The following is a 20,681-nucleotide window of genomic DNA, read 5'->3' on the forward strand; positions in this document are numbered from 1 at the left end:
TACGGGGTATATACCCAAAGGATTATAAACCATTCTATTATAAAGATACATGCACATTTATGTTCATTGCGGCACTGTTTACAATAGCAGAGGCCTGGAACCCACCCAAATGCCCATTGATGATAGACTGGAAAAGGAAAATATAGCACATATACACCATGGAATACTATGCAGCCATGAAAAATGATGAGTTTGTGTCCTTTCTAGGGACATGGATAAATCTGGAAACCATCATTCTCAGCAAACTGACACAAGAACAGAAAATCAAACGCCGCATGTTCTCATGCATAGGCGGGTGTTGAACAATGAGAACACATGGACACATGGAGGGGAGCATCACACACTGGTGTCTGTTCGGGGGGTCTAGGGGAGGGACAGTGTGGGATAGGGTATTGGGGAGTGATAACATGGGAAGAAATGCCGGATATAGGTGACGGGGATGAAGGCAGCAAACCACATTGCCATGTATGTACGTATGCAACAATCCTGCATGTTCTGCACATGTACCCCAGAACCTAAAGTGCAATAAAATATATATATATACACAAGAAATTTTTAAAATACATATATATATACTAAAAGTTTATTATTACTAAGCTATAAGATATGTTATTCAAGAGAATAATTTAAGGAAAAATATAAAAAATAATTATGTATATAGTATCTTTGTTAGGTGTAAATATCAGTAAGTTTTTAAATTTTATATTTTAATAGACATTAAAACAGATATATTGGAGAAAATCAATATATTTTAAGTAGTTATAATTATGTCAGTAGTTGTCAAATGACATTAATAAAACCCAGCAGCCATTTGTAATCAAATCTTTAAAGGAACTACTAAAAAGTAATATGACTATTTCCCCAAACCAATAATAAGTTTAAACAGAAATGTTGAAGCTCTTTTTATTAGAATTGGGAGTAAGGCAGTGATTGTTCACCAATATTATTTGTCATAGTTTTTGAGGTTCTAACTAAAGATGTGGAAATGAGTTGGTTTATGTTTGGGGAAATAAGAAATACAGTCATCATCTTTGCAGATGATTATGATGGTATTACCCAGAAAACTCAATAGATTTTTTAAAAATTACAGAGGGATATAAAATAAATATACAAAAATCGATAGTTTTTCTCTGTTATCAGTAGTGAATTAGAAATGTAATACTGAAAAAAATATCTCATTTGCAATAGTAGAAACATTAAAATACCTAAAAGATAAATTTAGCAGGACAGGATCCATATGAAGAAAATTATCATACTTTATAAAGTGCAATAATGTTTAACACTTACAAAGCATTTACCCTGAACCAGGCACTATTTTGAGCATATTAATGTGTATTAATTCATTTATTCCTCACATCAACCTACAGAAAAGTTGCTGTTATTTTCATCATTTTACTGAGGCTCAGAAAAGCTTGTTAATTCATCTAGGGTCACACTTCTGAGATCTGAATCATAGTCTTGAGTGGAGAGCCTTAATATCATTCATAAAACCAGGAAGCTCTTAATATTATAAAATTTGTCAATTTTTTTCAAAACATTTGTTAGAGAATTATTTTTTATTTTTAACTGGATGAAATTATCTTAAGTTCTTATGGAGATTAAATGTTTAAGAATAGCCCAAGAAATTATGAAAAATAATGAATGGTGAGTCCATGAATAGATCCAGGTCTAGCATTTTATTTCAATTGGAAATGCATGCTTTATTTAATAAATGGTGCTGTTAATTGACCATCCTTCTGAAAGAAAACAGACCTTTTGATAACTAGGTACAAGAATAAATTCCAGGTGGATTATAAATATTAAAAAAAATTTTAATTGACAATTTTAGAAATAAAATTAGAAAAATATTTGTATAAAAATGTGGTGCGGGAGCCTTGCCTAAAGCAAGTGAGAAAACCCAAAGCCATGGAATACTTTTTAAAAATTGTCACTATATGCTGGAGAAGATGTGGAGATAAGGGAACCCTCCTTCACTGTTGGTGGGAATGTAAATTAGTAGAACCACTGTGGGGAAAAATATGGAGGTTCTTCAAAATACTAAAAACACAGCTACCATATGATCTGGCAATCCCACTCCAACATATATACCTAAAAGAAAGGAAATAAGTATATTGAAGAGATAGCTGCACTCTCATGTTTATTGCAGCATTATTCACAATAGCCAAGATTTGAAAGTAACCCAAATGTTCATTGCATTCCTATATCAAAATATGACATGTAACTCCCAAGTATATATATTTCTACTATATACCCACAAAAATTAAAAATAAAAATAGTCAATGTATACCATAAACCAAAAATCAAGCAACACATTATTTTGAAGAAAAACTACTTGCAATACAATGATATATAATCTTCCTTATAAACAATGAATCTAACAAATTATTAAGAGAAAGATAATAGAAAAATAGGTATGTGTTACGAAGGGCAAATCATTGACATGGAAATTCAAATGGCCAGTAAATATATGAAAGTTTCTTCAACAATTTTATGAAGGCAAAGTGTAAATTAATACAACAATGAGGTATTTCTCATGCATGAAAATGTTTAAAAGAGGTGAGTATATAGATAAAATGTGTTCTCATGTTGCTGGTGGGAATTTGAATTGATTTTTTTTTTAGATTAGGCAATTTGTACCCCAGTTTAAGATAGATATAGTCTTCAGCCTATAATCCTGCCTTTGCCAATTTATTCTGTAGATATAAAAACATAGTTCATAAGGATATTTATTGCAATATTATTTGTAGGGACAAACAACCTGAGTATCCATCTATAGGGATTTGATTAAACAAATTGTAACACATCTATACCACAACTTTAAAAATATTAAATATACGTAGCTATTAAAAAGAATGAGTTAAATGTGTATTGTTTAACAAAAAAGAAAACCATGGTATAGCTTTGGGTTAGAGAATCTGGATAAAGAGTATAGTATGATTCCATTTCATATTAAAAAACAACACAAACTCCCAACTATGATTACATAGTCATGTAAGCATGGAGATGGGTATAAACAAGAAAGAATACAAATTGCAAATAACACCACAAATATAATACCAAATACAAATAATAGTAGTTATTTTGGGAAGGTTGAATGGAAGGAAAAAGGATGCCTAACTTATTTTTAATTTTACTTTAGATTGTTTCACTTATTTTAATGGTCATATATTAGTTTGTAATTTTAAAGTTATTTTTAAAAAGAGGCAAACTCATAAACATAGCTTTTGTATTCCTTTACTCCAACTGGCAGGAATTGATATGTGAATTACGTGCAGTTTCTACCATTAAGGAGCCTACATTCTAGCCAGAGAGATAGATTCAGTAGATGCAATAGAAGATAAATAAAATAGTAAAATAATGCTTTAGTTAAAAAATGAAAACATCAATGAGAACCAACTAAGGCTTTGTAATTACAATCTAAATGACTAAAAATAGCCAGTAAATGCCTGGATCATTAGTAGGGAAAGATCACTTTGACTCAAGCCAAAGAACTATTATTAAACATTTTTCATGATGAAGAAATCATATTTCAGGAAACATAGAGTCAGATTTTATCCTGGCAAGGCAGCTACATGCAATAAATATTCCTCCTTGTCCCAGAGGACCCTATCCCACAACTCTTCTTTGAGGTCAGGCAGAGTCATACAGATCCATGCATGCTAAATTGCCTTTGGGTTTGAGAGGAGGCTAGGGCTAAAGTGCCTGAGAGGTGAAAGAAGAGATTTGGAGGAATACAGGGGTCAACTAAAGCAACGAGATAATATTTCCATCTCTTATTAGCATAATTATTACCCATTGATCTCTACCTTCACCCTTAATACCCAACCCGCTGTGAACCTGATGCTTAACTTGATTACTGTCTTTAGTCCCTCCCCCCTTCTTCATTTCCTTGCTTACTCTCTCTACTTTCCATTTTCCTCTCTTCTACTTCTTATTCTCTATTAAATTAAACATTAGCCTAATCTCATCATTGTGCAGTTAATCAGATTTTATAATATTATGGGGCCATATTCTTGTTTTAAATTATTTATTTATTTATTTTAGAGACTGGGTCTCATTCTGTCGCCCAGGCTAGAGAGCAGTGGCTCAATCACAGCTCACTGTAACCTTGAACCCCTGAGCTCAAGCATATGGGACCATATCCTAATATTAAAAGCTGACTTTTCTTTTATATGCTATATGATTGCTTTCTAGCTTTATGACCTTGAATAGCAAGTTACTTTTCTATCTTGGCTTCAGTTTCTCAAGCATAAATGGGAATAGTAATCACTGACCTATTTCATCTTATTGGTTTGGGATTAAATGAATTAACTCATGTAACATGGGTGAAATAGTGCTTGGAACCTATAAGTACTTAATAAATACTGTATTTGCTATTAAAGTTAAATTACAGTTAACTTAGCAAATATTGACTTAATACCCACCAGGTGTCAGATGTTATCCTAAGTGATGGGCATGGGTGTATTTATTGAACATTTACTATTAGTCATGCAAGAGGGTTATAGTAGTGAATAAAATAGAGTTCTTGCCTTTCTTAGTGTTTGGAAAACTATTGATTATTATTTGAGTTTGAGGCTGACTTTATAAATGTGATTGAGCTTTAATTTTTTGTTTTACTTTTAAATTTAGGATGTCTTGTATTATGAGCAGCTTAAGACCAATGTGATACAACATGACCTTTTGGTGGACAGTCTAATTTATAAAGTAAGTAAAAGTGAGCTTAGTTTTTTCCTTTTCATTAATATTAAAAATTGAGATTCTTCAATATGCAGAGCCTGCACTATGTATAATGATATATATTAACCTTGAAAAATAATTTTAAGTGATTAGATGTGTGCATATAAAGTTGGTGTTCAAAATTTGCAGCTTGCATTCTTTGTTATCTTCTTCCCTTTAAGAGAATAAACATTTCTTATCTCTGTAAATTCAAGGTTTCTACACAAACAAAAAGGGAACTGAAAAGAAAATCAGAATATAATATTTTTATCTTATTATTCTTTAGGGCCTACTTTTTTATTCTCTTTATATTGAAGTCATTTTAATTTTTTTTTCTTTTTCCAAGCTAAGACAACCAAAAATTACATTTTAATTTCTTTTAGTTTCCAGACATGTAGCTAAGTATATCTCAAGTTTTAAGGCAGAGATACATTGAATTTTTGCCTCCAGGTATCTGATAATCAAGTTGAGAGCTGAGTTGATGCTTTTGTCACTGAGCCAAACAGAGTCCATTTTCCAGTACATAGTAGGAAGCCAAATACCAAAGCACTGGGTTTTTATAGCTAGAAAGGTTTGATCAGACTGGATCCTGCCATGGGGTGATGCCGGGGCTTGATTTGATTGAATCCTGGATACTGCTATATGATTTCCACTTCTTAATTCAGACCCCAATCCTTAGTCCTAACACACAGGTTCCACCTGTGGTTGCATGCTTGGTTCATCTGGGCATGCTAAGGTTACATGACCTTCAACTTGGAGGGTCCATGGCAACTGAAAAACAGCTCATAACTGTGTTACATAAAAGTTGAACCAGATTGGTCTGGTGTAGCTAACACTTTAAGTGTAATATAGGATACAAATAATTCTGAGTTAATATTAGGCAGCTTAAAAGTCTTGGATTTTAAATTTAAATTTGAAATATAATGGAGAAAGGCATATTATTACAGGTATCAGAAATGGGAAAAAGAAGATTACACATTGAGGACCTGAAAATTTGTCTGAGTAGAACATGGCCTGGGGTAATTATAACTATTAGTAACGAATGCTTACTATGCCATATAGTATTCCAAACGCTTTACATGGATTATTATTTAATGCATACAACTACCTAAGAGTAGCAGATACTAACATTTAGGCTATGAATGATAAATGCATTGTTTTTCTGGGGAAAAACTTGCATTTCACAAAACCATTCATTAAAAATAACATAGCTTATAGGCAAACAGGGTTGAGGTAGACTCACTCAAACTTTTGCAACTTTATAATCAGAGTACGAACAAAAGCAAACGTCGGTGGCTTGGGAGAAGAATCGGACAACTCAGGCAGGCTGGTCTGGTAGGAGCTATTACAAATATACAAAACAAATAAAACAGAAATGCTAAAATAATGCAAGTGGAAGTGACGCTCTGGGCCACTGGGACTACTGTTAAGGTGAGCATAAGAAGAACAGCAATGGAGATGTACCGGGCTGGGAATGTGCCTCTCTGGAGAGGGAGCCCCAGTGCCAATGTCCATTTTTAATGTTCTTAAGATGAAGCTATACAGCCTCATATCTGTGCAGCAGCAGCTGAGCTGAAGACGTTTTTTTCTTTTCTGCTGATGATTATAATTCTCCTCCCTCTGCTCTGGCTACTCTTACTTGAGAAAAATTGCATCTGAACCAACACAACTTCCGTGTTAAACTAATATCACTCCCTTACCAGCAACATAGCGACACATGTGTTTTAACAAAACAGAAAGTAGTTATTTTGCCATTTTACAAATGAGGGAATTGAGATAAAGAAAGAAGTTTGTTTAAATTCACATATTAAGTAGTGAAGCCAAGATTTAGACCTAGCCAATCTGACTTCAAAACTGTATTCTTAACCTCCAAGCTCTACAGTAAGTGGAAAATGAGAGTTTAGAGGATACAGTCCTTTGATGGAAAGTCATGAATCTCACAGAGGCTTTTCACTAGATTTAGATCACAGGTACTACTGTTGACTTGGAGGTCAAATTATTATGCTCAGTGGATTATTTTATCAAAACTCTAAAAGGTCTTTTGGCCTGTAAAACCGTTAACCTCTTTTCTAATCAAATGAGAGGAAACTCACACATGAAAAAGCTCGAAAAAGTAAGGAGTGCTAGCATGAGAGTTCTCTTTGTCACCAAAATGAATTTCAGTTTGACTCAGTAAGAAAATCTGTTATAAGAAGAAAGTGGTTTGTGCCTGAGAAACTGAATAAAAGTTTTGATGGCATCAATCCTGTGCACAACATGAATGTGTTTAGGAAGATATCTGTCTCTGGTTATTTTTGACTTGAGTTAGTTGGGCTCTGCCGATCACTCCAAACATTATTAAAGTCAGCTGTTAAGAGAATGATCATTAAAAAAAAAAATACTCAGTTTTGTTATAACTCCCTATAGCAAAGACTTATTTTAAATTTAACTGAAAACAAGGTAGAGTTCTTTTAAAGGTTAAAGGAATGAGTGGAACAAGGCAATGTTAGAAAATCCGTAGTCAAATAGCTCAAACAGTCTACAAAATTCAACCAGGCTGTTGAGCAAAGTAGCAATCAGGGGAGGATGGAAAGACTCTTAGATGTTCTGAGTCGATGATTTTCTGAGTACAGAATGTCATTGAACCCTCCCTAGGCTAATTTATTAAATGGTTCTCTGTGTGTGTGTGTGTGTGTGTGTGTGTGTGTGTGTGTGAGAGAACAAACTTGCTTTGTATCCATACTTTCTATAGTTTTCAACCATTTTTGTGACTATAATCGGATAATTTATACTAGTGTTTTTCAACCTTTCTTCATTATCAAGCTCCTGAAGAGAAAGATTAATTTCTCTCTAATAAGAAAAAGTAAATAACAAAAAATAAGATTTGGGTGGGTAGGAATGAGCTCTAGATAGCTACATACCATTGTAATATGTAAAGTTTGTTGACCTCCAAGAACCAGTTTTCATGCCCACAGAGGCAATAATATCACCCCTGTTGAGAATGCATAATCTCTACCTTTGTCCAGGCTGTCTTCTGACATAGAAGGCTGTACCGTTTCTTTCTCCTTAATCTGTGTCGCTATGGTTTTTTCAGACATAGCACACATTTGCTACCCCCAGAGTCATCTATTGCTCTTTCCATCCTCGCATGATTGCTACTTTGCTCACCAGCCTGGTTGAATTTTGTAGACTGATCTATATGACCGTGGATTTTTATAACATTTCTTTGTAATTTTCGCATGTTTTCAATATCTTGCCAGTGAGATTGTAGACTTCTTGACAATAAACATTTTCTTGTTTTCTTGTTTGTCTTCTTTTTTGTTTATTTGTTGAAGTTTTGATTTTCGTATCCTTCATCCCAAGCAATCAATCAGTACTTGTTGCACTGATTATATATTGGGTCTAAAAGTATGGTGTAGTGTAGGTCTGGAGTTTTTAGATGCATATAAGGTTTGAGTTCTATATTTACTTATAAATAGATGGACACTATTGTAAGTAAAGGGGCTTTTGGTGAATTTTAAAAATAGTTTTCTGGATATCTACTCTGTATCTGATACCATGCTAGGCATTTGCCCATCCTTTCTGAAGTAGGTGGTGGTATCCCCATTTACAGATATGGAGATCTAGGCTCAGAGTTACTGACCAAAGTCTTACAGCTAAAAGTAGGGAACTGGATTTCAAATCTTAGTTAAATCTGTTGGAATTTCATGTTGTTTACACTGAAGCACACAAGCAGCAGGTTCCAACTCTGGATACAATATTCAGAGATAATCCTGGGGGAAACACATGTTTTGGTTTATTTTTCTAAACTTTTGTTCATTTGTTTGCTTGTTATTGGAGAGGGGTACCTATAAACTGATGAATTATATCACAGGAAAATGTAATTAATTTCTGTTAATAATTTTATCATTTTTATTTTTATTCACTCATCAAACGTGTATTGGGTATTTAGGTCCTAGGCACTGTGGTAGTGCTACATATATAAGAAACATTTAGACATTGGAGCTCCAAGCGCCCAAAGTCTCATAGTGAGGCTCATGGAAATCATTAAGGTAGACTCAAGTCAGAAAGTGAGAATAGGAACATATTTAAAGAAAGAAACTAATACACTATCCAGGGGAAGTCAGTGAACTAGCTCTTAAACTCATAATACAGAAAATCAATGTTCTTTCTTTCTCCATAACAAGTGGTGACTTGCAAGTGAATAATCACAAAGGCATGGAAGATATTTGGTATTTGCAGGAATGGCAAGAATGTGGACTTCAACAGTGAGATTGGAACAGTAATTTGGGGCCAGATTGTTACAGTTGCTTTTGGATGTTATGATTGCATCTGCTTTTCTTTTCTAGCTTTAAGCCATCTAAATATTAGACTAAAAGGAGATAAAATTGAAAGAACAAAGAATTAATAAAGGGATCTGAAAAAGTAGGAGGAATTTGAGATTAACGTCACATATATTAGTCAAGTAATTATATAGCAATGCTAAAATCTAATTGAGAAGTTTATGATCACAAAGTAATAAATTTATTGCAGTAATGCTTCTGAATACTGTGTGTGTGCTTTAGTACTACAGACAGATTCATTTGGGTTCTTTTCAGTACTGTCTACTTTTAATTATAGGATGTGAAGTTGACAGCAAGCAATGATGATTATTATTTTGTATTTGAAGATTATTTATATCAGGTAAGTTTAAAAATTAAAGTATATAGTGTTCTTGTTTTAGGTTCTCTAAATCATGATACTTTAGGAGATATCTCTGTTGTTGACTAAATCCTTTTGTAATCCATAGCATACTTGTCAGATGAAATGTAAATTTGGGAAAAGGTTACCTATTTTTTTTTTTTTTTGTAATTTCACGTGGATTGCATTGATTCTGTAGATCACTTTGGGGAAAAAGGTTACCTATTGTTTTTACTGTGGGATTAGATAGGAAAATAAGAGTTCCCAATGTGTTCCTTTTTGCCATATATGGAACAGCAAGGAGGTATTGGCAGGTGAGTTTTCTATCTTTGTTATTGGCACAGATACTTAAATCAGATGTCAAATTCATATTTAAGGCATTCCAAGATGTTTGGAGAAAGCATTTTGCATGATACTTTTAAAATTAAGGACATTGAATAAATAATATTTCAAAATCGATTTGGATTGTCATTATTATCCTTTGATCATTTCATTTACTGATATTGTAGATGCTTGGATTCTTACTTTTTCACATCTACTAGAATAAAACCACTTATCATAAATAGAAAATATGTAATTTATATAGAATTGCCTACATGATGTTCTTTTTTTTAAAAGATTACACATACATATTAATAATTTGATTTTGAATGAATGTCAATACAAATGTCTTAAAGGAAATACCTAGATTCTACACAGCAATTTCTGCTTGATTAAATGTAAATTGGTCCCTGCTGTTTGTATGAGCAGGTTTTTGTTTGATAATGGTGTTGGTGTATATGTTTAATAGAGAAGATAAAGTTCAATGAGAATCTCTCAGGAGGGTTTATCACATGTTCCAAGAGCTAAAGTATAAAGACTTTATAAGACTTATTTATAAAGTTAAAATTTTAAATAACCCAGAAACAATTTTAACAGATTCCTGTGATTTCAAGTGCATAATTAAAATTTTTTATTTTTTTAAATAGTGGACTTAAAATTTCATTTTAATATAAAGTTAGTTATTAATTAAAAGTTGGAGAATAAAAAAATCTTCTAAAAGTTTGCTTATATAGCTAATATGTAGCCCTGTACCTAACTCTTAGTACTCTGTACATTTTTTAATATACAGGCATATCTTACAATATTGTGCTTTCCTTTATTGTGCTTCACAGATATTGTTATTTTTACAAATTGAAGGTTTATGGCAACCCTGCATTGAGCAAGTCTATCAGCACAATTCTTTTCAACAGCATGCACTTGCTTCATATTTCTGTGTCACATTTTGGTAATTCTTACAATATTTCAAACTTTATTATTATTATATCTGTTTTAGTAATCTGTGCTTAGTGATCTTTGATGTTACTACTGTAATTATTTTGTAATGCCACAAATTGCACTCTTAAGATGGCAAACTTAATTGATAAAAACAAGTGTTGTGATTGTTCTACCAACCGGCTCTTATCCATTTCTCTCCCTTTCCTCCAGCCTTTCTATACCGTGAGACACAACATTATTGAAATTAGGTGAATAATAACCCTACAGTGGCCTTGAAATGTTCAGCTGAAAGAAAGTTACATGTCTCTGACTTTAAATAAAAAGCCAGAAATGATTATGCTTAGTGAGGACGGCATGCCCACAGCCAAGATAAGCCAAAAGCTAGGCCTCTTGCACCAAACAGCCAAGTTGTAAATGCAAAGGAAAAGTTTTTGAAGGAGATTAAAAGTGTTACTGTCATGAACACATGAGTGATAAAAAAGGTAAGCAGCCTTGTTGCTGATATGGAGAAAATTTTAGTAGTTTGAATAGAAAATCAAACTAGCCATGACATTACTTTAAACCAAAGCCTAATCCAGAGCAAAACCCTAACTCTCTTCAATTTTATCAAGGCTGAGAGAGGAGAGGAAACTGGAGAAGAATAATTGAAAGCTAGCAAAGATTGGTTCATGCAGTTGAAGGAAAAATGCCATCTCCATAACTTAAAAGTGCAAGGTGAAGCAGCAAGTACTGATGTAGCAGCTATAGCAAATTATCCTGATTTAGCAAAGATCATTGATAAAGGTGGCTACACTAAACAACAGATTTTTCAATGTAGATAAAGCAGCTTTCCATTGGAAGAAAATGCCATCTAGAACTTTCATAGCTAGAGAGGAGAAGTCAATGCTTGGCTTTAAAATTTCAATGGATATGCTGACTCTTTTGTTAGGATCTAATGCAGCCGACACCTTATGTTAAAACCTGTGCTTGTTTACCATTTCAAAAATCCTTGAGCCCTTAGAAATATGCTAAATCTACTCTGCCTGTGCTCTATAAATGGAGCAAGAAAGCCTTGGTGATAGCACATCTGTTAACAGCATGCTCTATTGAATATTGCAAACATATTATTGAAGCCTGCTACTCAGAAAAAGACATTCCTTTCAAAATATTACTGTTCATTGACAATGCATGTAGTCAACCAAAAGCTCTGATGCAGATGTACAAGGAGATAAATGTTGTTTTCATGCCTGCCAACATAACACCCGTTTGCAGTGCATGGATAAGGGAGTCATTTTGACTTTCAAATCTTATTTAAGATACACATTTTGTAAAGCTATATTGCTGACGTAGATAGTGAATCCTCTGATGGACCTGGGAAAAGTAAATTGAAAGCTTCTGAAAAGGATTCACCAATCTAAATGCCATTAAGAACATTATGATTCATGAGAGGAGGTCAAAATATCAACATGTAAAGGCATTTGGAAGAAGCTGATTCCAACCTTCATGGATAACTTTGTGGGATTCCAGACCTTGGTGGAGGAAATAACAGTTACTATGGTGGAAAAAACAAGAAAAATGGAATTGGAAGTAGAGCTTGAATATGTCACTGAATTGCTTCAATCTCATCATAAAAATTGAATGAAGAGTTGCTTCTTAAGGATGAACAAATAATTTCTTGAGATAGACTCTACTCTTGGTGAAGCTACTGTACACATTGTTGAAATGACAAAGTGTTTAGACTATTAAATAAACTTAGTAAAGCAACAGCAGAGTTCAAGAGAATTTACTCCAATTTTGAAAGTCCTACTGTGAGTAAAGTGCCAACAAACAGAGAAATCTTTCATGAAAGGAAGAGTCTATCAATGCAGCAGACTTTATTGTTGTCTTATTTTAAAAAACTGCCACAGCTGTCCCAGTGTTCAGCAGCCACCATCCTAGATCCATCAGCAGCCATACACATGAAGGCAAGACCCTCTACCAACAAGATTACAGCCTGCTGAAAACTTAGATGGTCATTAGCATTTTTTAGCAATAAAGTATTTTTAAATTATGGCATGTACATTTTTTGGGACATATGCTATTGTACTTAATGGATTGTAGTGTAGTGTAAACGTAACTTTTATACATACTAAGAAACCAGAAAAGTTGTTGATTTGCTTTATTACCATATTCACTTTATTATGGTGGTGTGGAACTGAACTTGCAATATCTACAAGATATGCATATATAAATAAAATTATTTATACAATAATGCTAGCTTGCTAATAACCTCTGTACTTCAGAGATACAGAGTGGAAATTATCAGTACCTAAATGGTGGTCTGAGAGAAGTTCCACAGAATCATCCTCAGCAGAAAAGCCATAACTAGTGAAAACTATTTTTTTAAAAAAACTATTCAAAGTCTCTGGAAATTATCCTAAGATTACGTAACAAATCAGCAAGCAAGAAAACATATATTTGAGAAAAGCTGCTAAATCTCAGTAAAAATAATTTGTGGCCCTTGAGTTATGACCTGCTTTTTGCCTCCCCACACCCCCAGATTAGCATGACAGAAGCTTCACTTCAGCCCTGTGTGGCCAGGAAGATGGGGCTCCATTTCCCTCCAGCTTCTAGTCAAGGGCAACAGTATTTCCATAGGAGGAGCACATGGCTAGTATTTTTTAACTCCCTCAGCTTCATGTTGCAGATGCTAAATTCTGAAGAGTACCACCAAGAAGTTATTGGATTCCTTCCCACAGGGCAGAGATCTGACCAAAAAGCTCTGACTCCTCTCAGCAGGCCAAAAAACTAGGGCCTCAACTACTTTCACCTCATTTTGTTTATAGAAAGGAGAGAGGTTCCACATGGGAGAGGCAAGCTGAGAAGACCAGAGGCTACCACCCTCACCCACTGTCTTTCTCATAAAGGAGAAATGTCACTCCAAGAGAAGTAGGCCACCTTCCCCAACCTGGTGCCGGAGCAATGACTCAGAGAATTTGCCCAGCATGGGAAGCAACCTTAACAACAGAAACTCTGAAGCTCTCCTCAAAGAACTAACTTTATATGGAGTATGGGAAAGTTCCAACCTAATGGGGCTCTGAATAATGAAGATTTTAACGGTAAACACTTAAGAATTAAGAGTAACAGCTAAAAGTATAGCCCCTGGTTTACCAGAGAAAGCCAGAGCTAGAGATAGCTAGGATTCGTCCTGATGGGATAGGAACAAACCTCAAAATGACCTCACAACGGAGTCTACATTTAATTGAATCAGCCTGTGGTACAATTTATGCATGAGGACATTGTTGAAAACAGTAGAATAATCAGCTGGCAGTTAGAGAGATGTCAAGAAAGACAGAAAGCGTAACAAAGAGATCAGAGGAAGAGACAGTCAAAGAGTCCTGCTAAGTCACCCGGGCATGGTGGCATGCACCTGTAGTCCTAGCTCTCAGGAGGCTGAGGCAGGAGAATCTCTTGAACTTGGGAGGTGGAAGTTGTAGTGAGGGAAGATCATACTGCTGTACTCTGGCCTGGGTGACAGAGCAAGACTCTGTCTCAAAAAAAAGAAAATAAAAAAGATTTCTGCTAAAACCAGTGTTATCAGTGTCATTGAAGGATAATTGGATGTATGCTCACTCAAGGCTGGATACTCTCAGGTACATCAGAAAGTTCATACTGTGGGAGAAACAGACTTAAATTAAATATTTCAACCAAGTCACTAAACAAATAAGCAAATAACAACCACAAGCTCCAGCTGCCTGAAAGATGGCCTAGATGTTGTACTTAACCAACAAAAACTTCCAAGCAGCCATTATAAATATATTCAGAGAACTAAAGGAAGCCATGCTTAGAGAAGTAAAGTAAGGCCAGATGCAGTGGCTCACACCTGTAATCTTAGCATTTTGGGAAGCTGAGGCAGGAGGATCACTCAAACCCAAGAATTTGTGACTAGCCTAGGCAACATGGCAAAACCCTGTCTCTACAAAATGAAAAAAAATTAGCTGGGTATAGTGGCATGTGTCTGTTGTCCCAGCTACTCAAGAGGCTGAGATGGGAGGATCACTTTTGCCTGGGGAGGTCAAAGCTACAGTGAGCTGTGATTATGCCACTACACTCCAGCCTAGGAGACAGATGAGATGTCTAAATAAAAAAAGAAAGAAAAAAAAGAAAAGGTAAAGTAAGGTATGATGACAATGTCTCCTCAAATACAGAAGGTCAATACAGAAATTATATTTTTAAAGCAATGGAAATTCTGGAGTTGAAAAGTACAATAATGGAAATGAAAATTTTATTGGAAACACTCAAAATATATAAAAGCAGAGAAGAATCAGTGAACTTGGAAGACGTCAATAGAAATTATGTCATTTGAAGAACAAAGAAAATAACAAACAGAGCCTCAGAGAAGTTAATAACAAAGATAACAGAAAATAACAAAGATAACAGAGCATCAGATAAGTTTAGGACAGCGTTATGCTCACCAAGAAATTTATAGGAGTATCAGAAGGAGAGGAGAGAGAGAAAAAACAGAAGTATTTTAAGAAAGAATGACTGAAAGTGTCTCAAATTTGATGGAAAACATTAATCTACACATCCAAGAAACTCAACAAACTCCAAGTAGGATAACCACAAATATCCATACCCAGACATATCATAGTCAAATTGTCAAAAGCCAAAGGCCATGAAAGAATCTCAAAAGTGCTGAAATAAATATTGAATGGCATTTTTTTTCTTTTATTTAACTCATGTTTCAGAAGTTCTGTCCTCAAATATCTTTGTGACCTTAGGCAGTTCACCAGACCTCCGTGGGCCTTCATATTCCATCATTAAGCTGAGAGTTTAGACTACACTGTCTTTAGGTAGAGATCATAGACATAAAAAAAAGTTTCTGTGATTTGCCATAAAAGAAATGATTTGATTTTTCCATAGAAGTGTTGATTCCAGATTGTTTATTCTTTTTAAATGTGGATTTTAAAATTCTTTTATCTCAAGGGTTATTAGTTACTGGGATTTAATCTGTTGAGAGTTTTATAATTTGTTATACAGGAAAATTCTATTGGTTTTTCCCTAAAGAAAGTTTTATTGGCTTTAATCTATGGATCTTTTATTACATTTCTTTACTACTACTGAAAAGTAAATTTACCTTCCTATTTATCTCTCTTGCTGAACCTGGCCACCCCACCTTTAATCCAAGTTGCAGAGTAAAGTCAGAGTGGTCTTTTAAAAATAACAATCAATTCATGTCACTTGTTTGATTAAAACCAAAAGACCCAAATCTTTCCCAAGAGTCTATGTGACCCTGCATTACCTGGCCCACCTCTCCAGATGGATTGTTCACTTCTCTGCCTGACACTCCAGCATTCCATATTCCAACCACCCTGATCTTTAACTTCTTACATTCACTATATTCCTTTCTACCTCAGGGCCATAAGACCTTTTATAAGCAAGACTGTTACCTTCCCCTCTTTACCTGGTAAACTCCTATTTTTACTTCAGTACTCAATTTTGGACTTAACAGACAAAACCTTCAAAGCAGCCATTATAAATATATTCAGAGGACAAAAGGAAACCATGCTTAGAGAAATAATCTTTTACTCAGATACACCTTCCCTGACCAAACCCTCACTCGTCTGCACACACACACACACACACACACACACACACACACACACTCAAGGTCATGGCTATCTAGTATGTGCTTTTAAAGTACTATGTAATACTATCCATTGTTTTTGTTTATAATACTTATAGTTTATTTGATTATTTTATAATTGTCTCTCCCATGTAAATTCTTAAGTGTTTTGGTCCTTATTGTTAATTCCAGTGCCTTGTATACTGTAGATACTGAGTAAAAATTTTCCTTAACATCATGTACTTGTTTTCATTGATGGGTTATCTTTTTCATTATTGAGAAGGAAGCTTTCTTTTTTTATCTAATAGCTTAATATTAATAATTATAGGTTAATTGATATTTTACCATCATTTATGGGGCTCTAGGCCTCCTTAGAGTTTAGTGCTAGTTGTAATGAACCCTTTCTTATGAGCTGACTCATAAGCAGATTAATGTCACGCAAAGATGTAAACAAAACCACATAAACTAAATATCTACCACTTGGCAAAAATTTAACTAACTCGCTAAAAGTTTTTGGTCCTTTCTATGCCATTTTGATCCAGAACATGAAACTTGTGATACCAAACATATGAACACATAAATTATAATATTAGCCGAAGACCAATAATGGCATGACTCATAGTAATCTATGACGATTCTACTTCAGTGTGTGGGTAGAGAGTGTACATTTGACAAGTTTGTCCCATTTGGTCACCAGAGATAAGAGGATTGCCATTTTTAAGTTATAACTATAAAGCTTCTTTGTTGGTGGTAAAAGGGGCTTGACAGGTAACAAATCTGCCTCATTTGGTAAACAGAGTCAGTGAGGGTATCTGCTTTAAATGAGAGCAGTAACAAGTTCTCCAAATAGTGCCAGAACTGACCCTTAAGGGTACATTCATTTTTTATCTTTTCCACATGGAAGTGACTTATAAGTGAGAAAACTTTTAAGAAAACTTCTAAGTGACTGAATCAGACAAACAGTGGATGCATATTTTGAGAAAAAGCAAAATGAGGATCAGTAATGAAACCTCTGATGAAACCTGTGTTGGTGGGGACATCTAAGAGTGATGATGAATGACAATGAGTCTGATAGAAAAAAAATACTGATCTTATACTATGTGTAGATGATACCACCTTTGATGGGCTTACATTCTAGTTAACGGGGCAGGAGATGAACATACAAAATATTCTGAAATTGTTTTAAAGGGTTCAGCATTTAAAGTGCTAAAGTATCACAAACATTAAGTACTATAGTATAGAAGTAGGCTTTAACCTTTATTTTCCATTTTTATTAATATTTTAGTCCAAATTGTATTTGTTTTAGATTTTACATAATTTTTTCAGTCATAGGTCTCATGACTTTGCCTACTTTTAGTACTTTGGAAATGATTAAGCCTCTTTTAAATGCTGTAGTAAGAACACTTATCACAAGGTCTATCCTTTTAATACCTTTTTGAGTGTACAGTATAGTTTTATTAACTATTGGCACAGTGCGGTACAGCAGATCTCTAGAATTCAATCGTCTCCCATAACGGAAACATTATACTGATTGAATAGCAACTCCATATTCCCTCTTCCCCCTAGGCCCAGCAATCACCATTCAACTGCTGCTATATGTTTGACTGTTTTAGATACCTAATATAGTAGAATCGTGCAATATTTGTTCTTCTGTGACTGCCTTATTTCATTTGCTATAGTATCCTCTAGAGTCACCCATGTTGTCTCATGTAACATCATTTTCTTCTTTACAATGACTGAATAATGTTCCATTGTATTGTATATATTACATTTTCTTTATCCATTCATCTGTCTAAATAAGCTTTAGTGTGAATCTCTATCCACTTAACATAAATAGATGGGTAATTGACAACATCTAAGCATCTCTCTTTGGGAATTATATAAAAATAAATTTTCCTTATATGGATAGTTACTAAGAAAACACTTTACTAAGAAAACACTTTCATGGTGATAGTTTTTAATTATTTATTTTACAATTAGTCTGAATTATTAGAAATCTATTTTAACTAATAAAAACATGTCTTTTTTTGAGTTGTACATTTTATTTATTTTAGTTTTCAATTTTTTTTTCTTTTTTTTATTATTCTACTTTTAAGTTCTGGGGTACATGTGCAGATCGTGCAGGTTCGTTACATAGGTATATGTGTGCCATGGTGGTGGTTTGCTGCATCCATCGCCCTGTCATCTACATGAGGTATTTCTCCTAATGCTATCCCTCCCCATCCCCACACCCCCTGCTATTCCTCTCCTAGCCCTCCAACCCCTAGACCTCAGTGTGTGATGTTCCCCTCCCTGTGTCCGTATGTTCTCATTGTTCAACATCCACTTATGAGTTAGAACATGTGGTGTTTGGTTTTCTGTTCTTGTGTCAGTTTGCTGAGAATGATGGTTTCCAGTTTCATCGATGTCCCTGCAAAGAACATGAACTCATCCTTTTTCATGGCTGCATAGTACTCCATGGTGTATATGTGCCACATTTTCTTTGTCCAGTCTCTCATTGATGGACATTTGGGTTGGTTTCAAGTCTTTGCTATTGTGAACAGTGCTGCAATAAACATATGTGTGCATGTGTCTTTATAATAGAATGATTTATAATCCTTTGGGTATATACCCAGTAATGGGACTGCTGGGTCAAATGGTATTTCTCCTAGCAATCTCCAAGAATCTAGAAATCACCACACTGTCTTCCACAATGGTTGCACTAACTTATATTCCCACCAACAGTGTAAAAGCATTCCCATTTCTCTGCATCCTCTCTAGCATCTGTTGTCTCCTGATTTTTTAATGATTGCCATTCTAACTGGTATGAGGTGATATCTCAATGTGATTTTGATTTGCATTTCTCTAATGACCAGTGATGATGAGCTTTTTTTCATATGTTTGTTGGCTGCATAAATGTCTTCTTTTGAAAAGTGTCTGTTCATATCCTTTGCCCACTTTTTGATTTTTGTAAATGTGTTTAAGTTCTCCATAGATTCTGGATAGTAGTCCTTTGTCAGATGGGTAGATTGCAAAAAATTTTTCCCATTCTGTTGGTTGCTGGTTCAATCTATTGATAGTTTCTTTTGCTGTGCAGAAGCTCTTAAATTTAATTAGATCCCATTTGTCTATTTTGGCTTTTGTTGCCATTGCTTTTGGTGTTTTAGTCATGAAGTCCTTGCCTATGCCTATGTCCTTAATGGTGTTGCCCAGGTTTTCTTCTAGAGTTTTTATGGTGTTAGGCCTCATGTTTAAATCTTTAATCCATCTAGAGTTAATTTTTGTATAAGGTGTAAGGAAGGGATCCAGTTTCAGCTTTCTGCATATGGCTAGCCAGTTTTCCCAACACCATTTATGAAATAGGGAATCCTTTTCCCATTGCTTATTTTTGTCAGGTTTGTCAAAGGTCAGATGGTTGTAGTTGTGTGGCGTTCTTTCTGAGGGCTCTGTTCTGTTCCATTGGTCTATATATCTGTTTTGGTATCAGCACCATGCTGTTTTGATTACTGTAGCCTTGAAATATAGTTTGAAGTCAGGTAGCCTGATGCCTCCAGATTTTTTTTTTTCCTTAGGATTGTCTTGGCTATGTGGGCTCTTTTTTGGTTCCATATGAAGTTTAAGGTGTTTTTTTTTTTTCCAATTCTGTGAAGAAAGTTATTGGTAGCTTAATGGGGATAGCATTGAATATATAAATTACTTTGGACAGTATGGCCATTTTCACGGTATTGATTCTTCCTAACCATGAGCATGAGATGCTTTTCCATCTGTTTGGATCCTCTCTTATTTCCTTGAGCAGTGGTTTGTAGTTCTCCTTAAAGAGATTTTTCACATCCCTTGTTAGTTGTATTCCTAGGTATTTTATTCTCTTTGTACCCATTGTGAATGGGAGTTCACTCATAATTTAGCTCTCTGTCTATTATTGGTGTATAGGAATGCTTGCTATTTTTGCACATTGATTTTGTACCCTGAGACTTTGCCGAAGTTGCTTATCAGCTTAAGGAGATTTTGGGCTGAGATGATGGGGTCTTCTAAATATACAATCATGTCATCTGCAAACAAGGACAATTTGACATACTCTCTTCCTATTTGAATACCCTTTATTTCTTTCTCTTGCCTGATTGCCCTAGCCAGAACTTCCAATACTATGTTGAATAGGAGTGTTGAGTGAAAACATCCTTGCCTTGTGCCAGATTTCAAAGGGAATGCTTCCAGTTTTTGTCCATTCAGTATGATATTGGCTATGGGTTTCTCAGAAATAGCTCTTATTATTTTGAGATACGATCCATCGATGCCTAGTTTATTTAGAGTTTTTAGCATAAAGGCTGTTGAATTTTGTGGAAGGCTTTCTCTGCATCTATTGAGATAATCATGTGATTTTTTTCTTTGGTTCTATTTATGTGATGGATTGCATTTATAGATTTGTGGATGTTGAACCAGCCTTGCATCCCTAGGATGAAGCCGACTTGATCATGATAAGTTTTTTGAT

The 20,681-nt window shown here is 34.6% G+C and overlaps 1 protein-coding gene and 1 non-coding gene across 3 annotated transcripts in view; both read left to right on the forward strand.

Annotated features, from left to right (window-relative positions):
* The window catches only part of TBC1D19 (TBC1 domain family member 19), a 146,491-nt gene that overhangs the window by 78,680 nt on the left and 47,130 nt on the right, over positions 1-20,681 (forward strand). For both annotated transcript variants that reach the window (XM_032273647.1, XM_032273642.1), the window contains exons 12-13: positions 4,630-4,704; positions 9,316-9,378. In XM_032273647.1, coding sequence (XP_032129538.1) covers positions 4,630-4,704; positions 9,316-9,378 — 138 coding nt within the window. The remainder of the gene's footprint in view (positions 1-4,629; positions 4,705-9,315; positions 9,379-20,681) is intronic.
* On the forward strand, positions 17,218-17,297 carry LOC116548834. The gene has a single exon (XR_004267557.1). It is a non-coding gene; the product is annotated as a small nucleolar RNA SNORD74 (small nucleolar RNA).

This window comes from Sapajus apella, unplaced genomic scaffold (assembly GCF_009761245.1).
Source record: "Sapajus apella isolate SASKATOON/1434 unplaced genomic scaffold, GSC_monkey_1.0 scaffold5, whole genome shotgun sequence".
In the NCBI taxonomy this organism is placed as follows: Eukaryota; Metazoa; Chordata; class Mammalia; order Primates; family Cebidae; genus Sapajus; species Sapajus apella.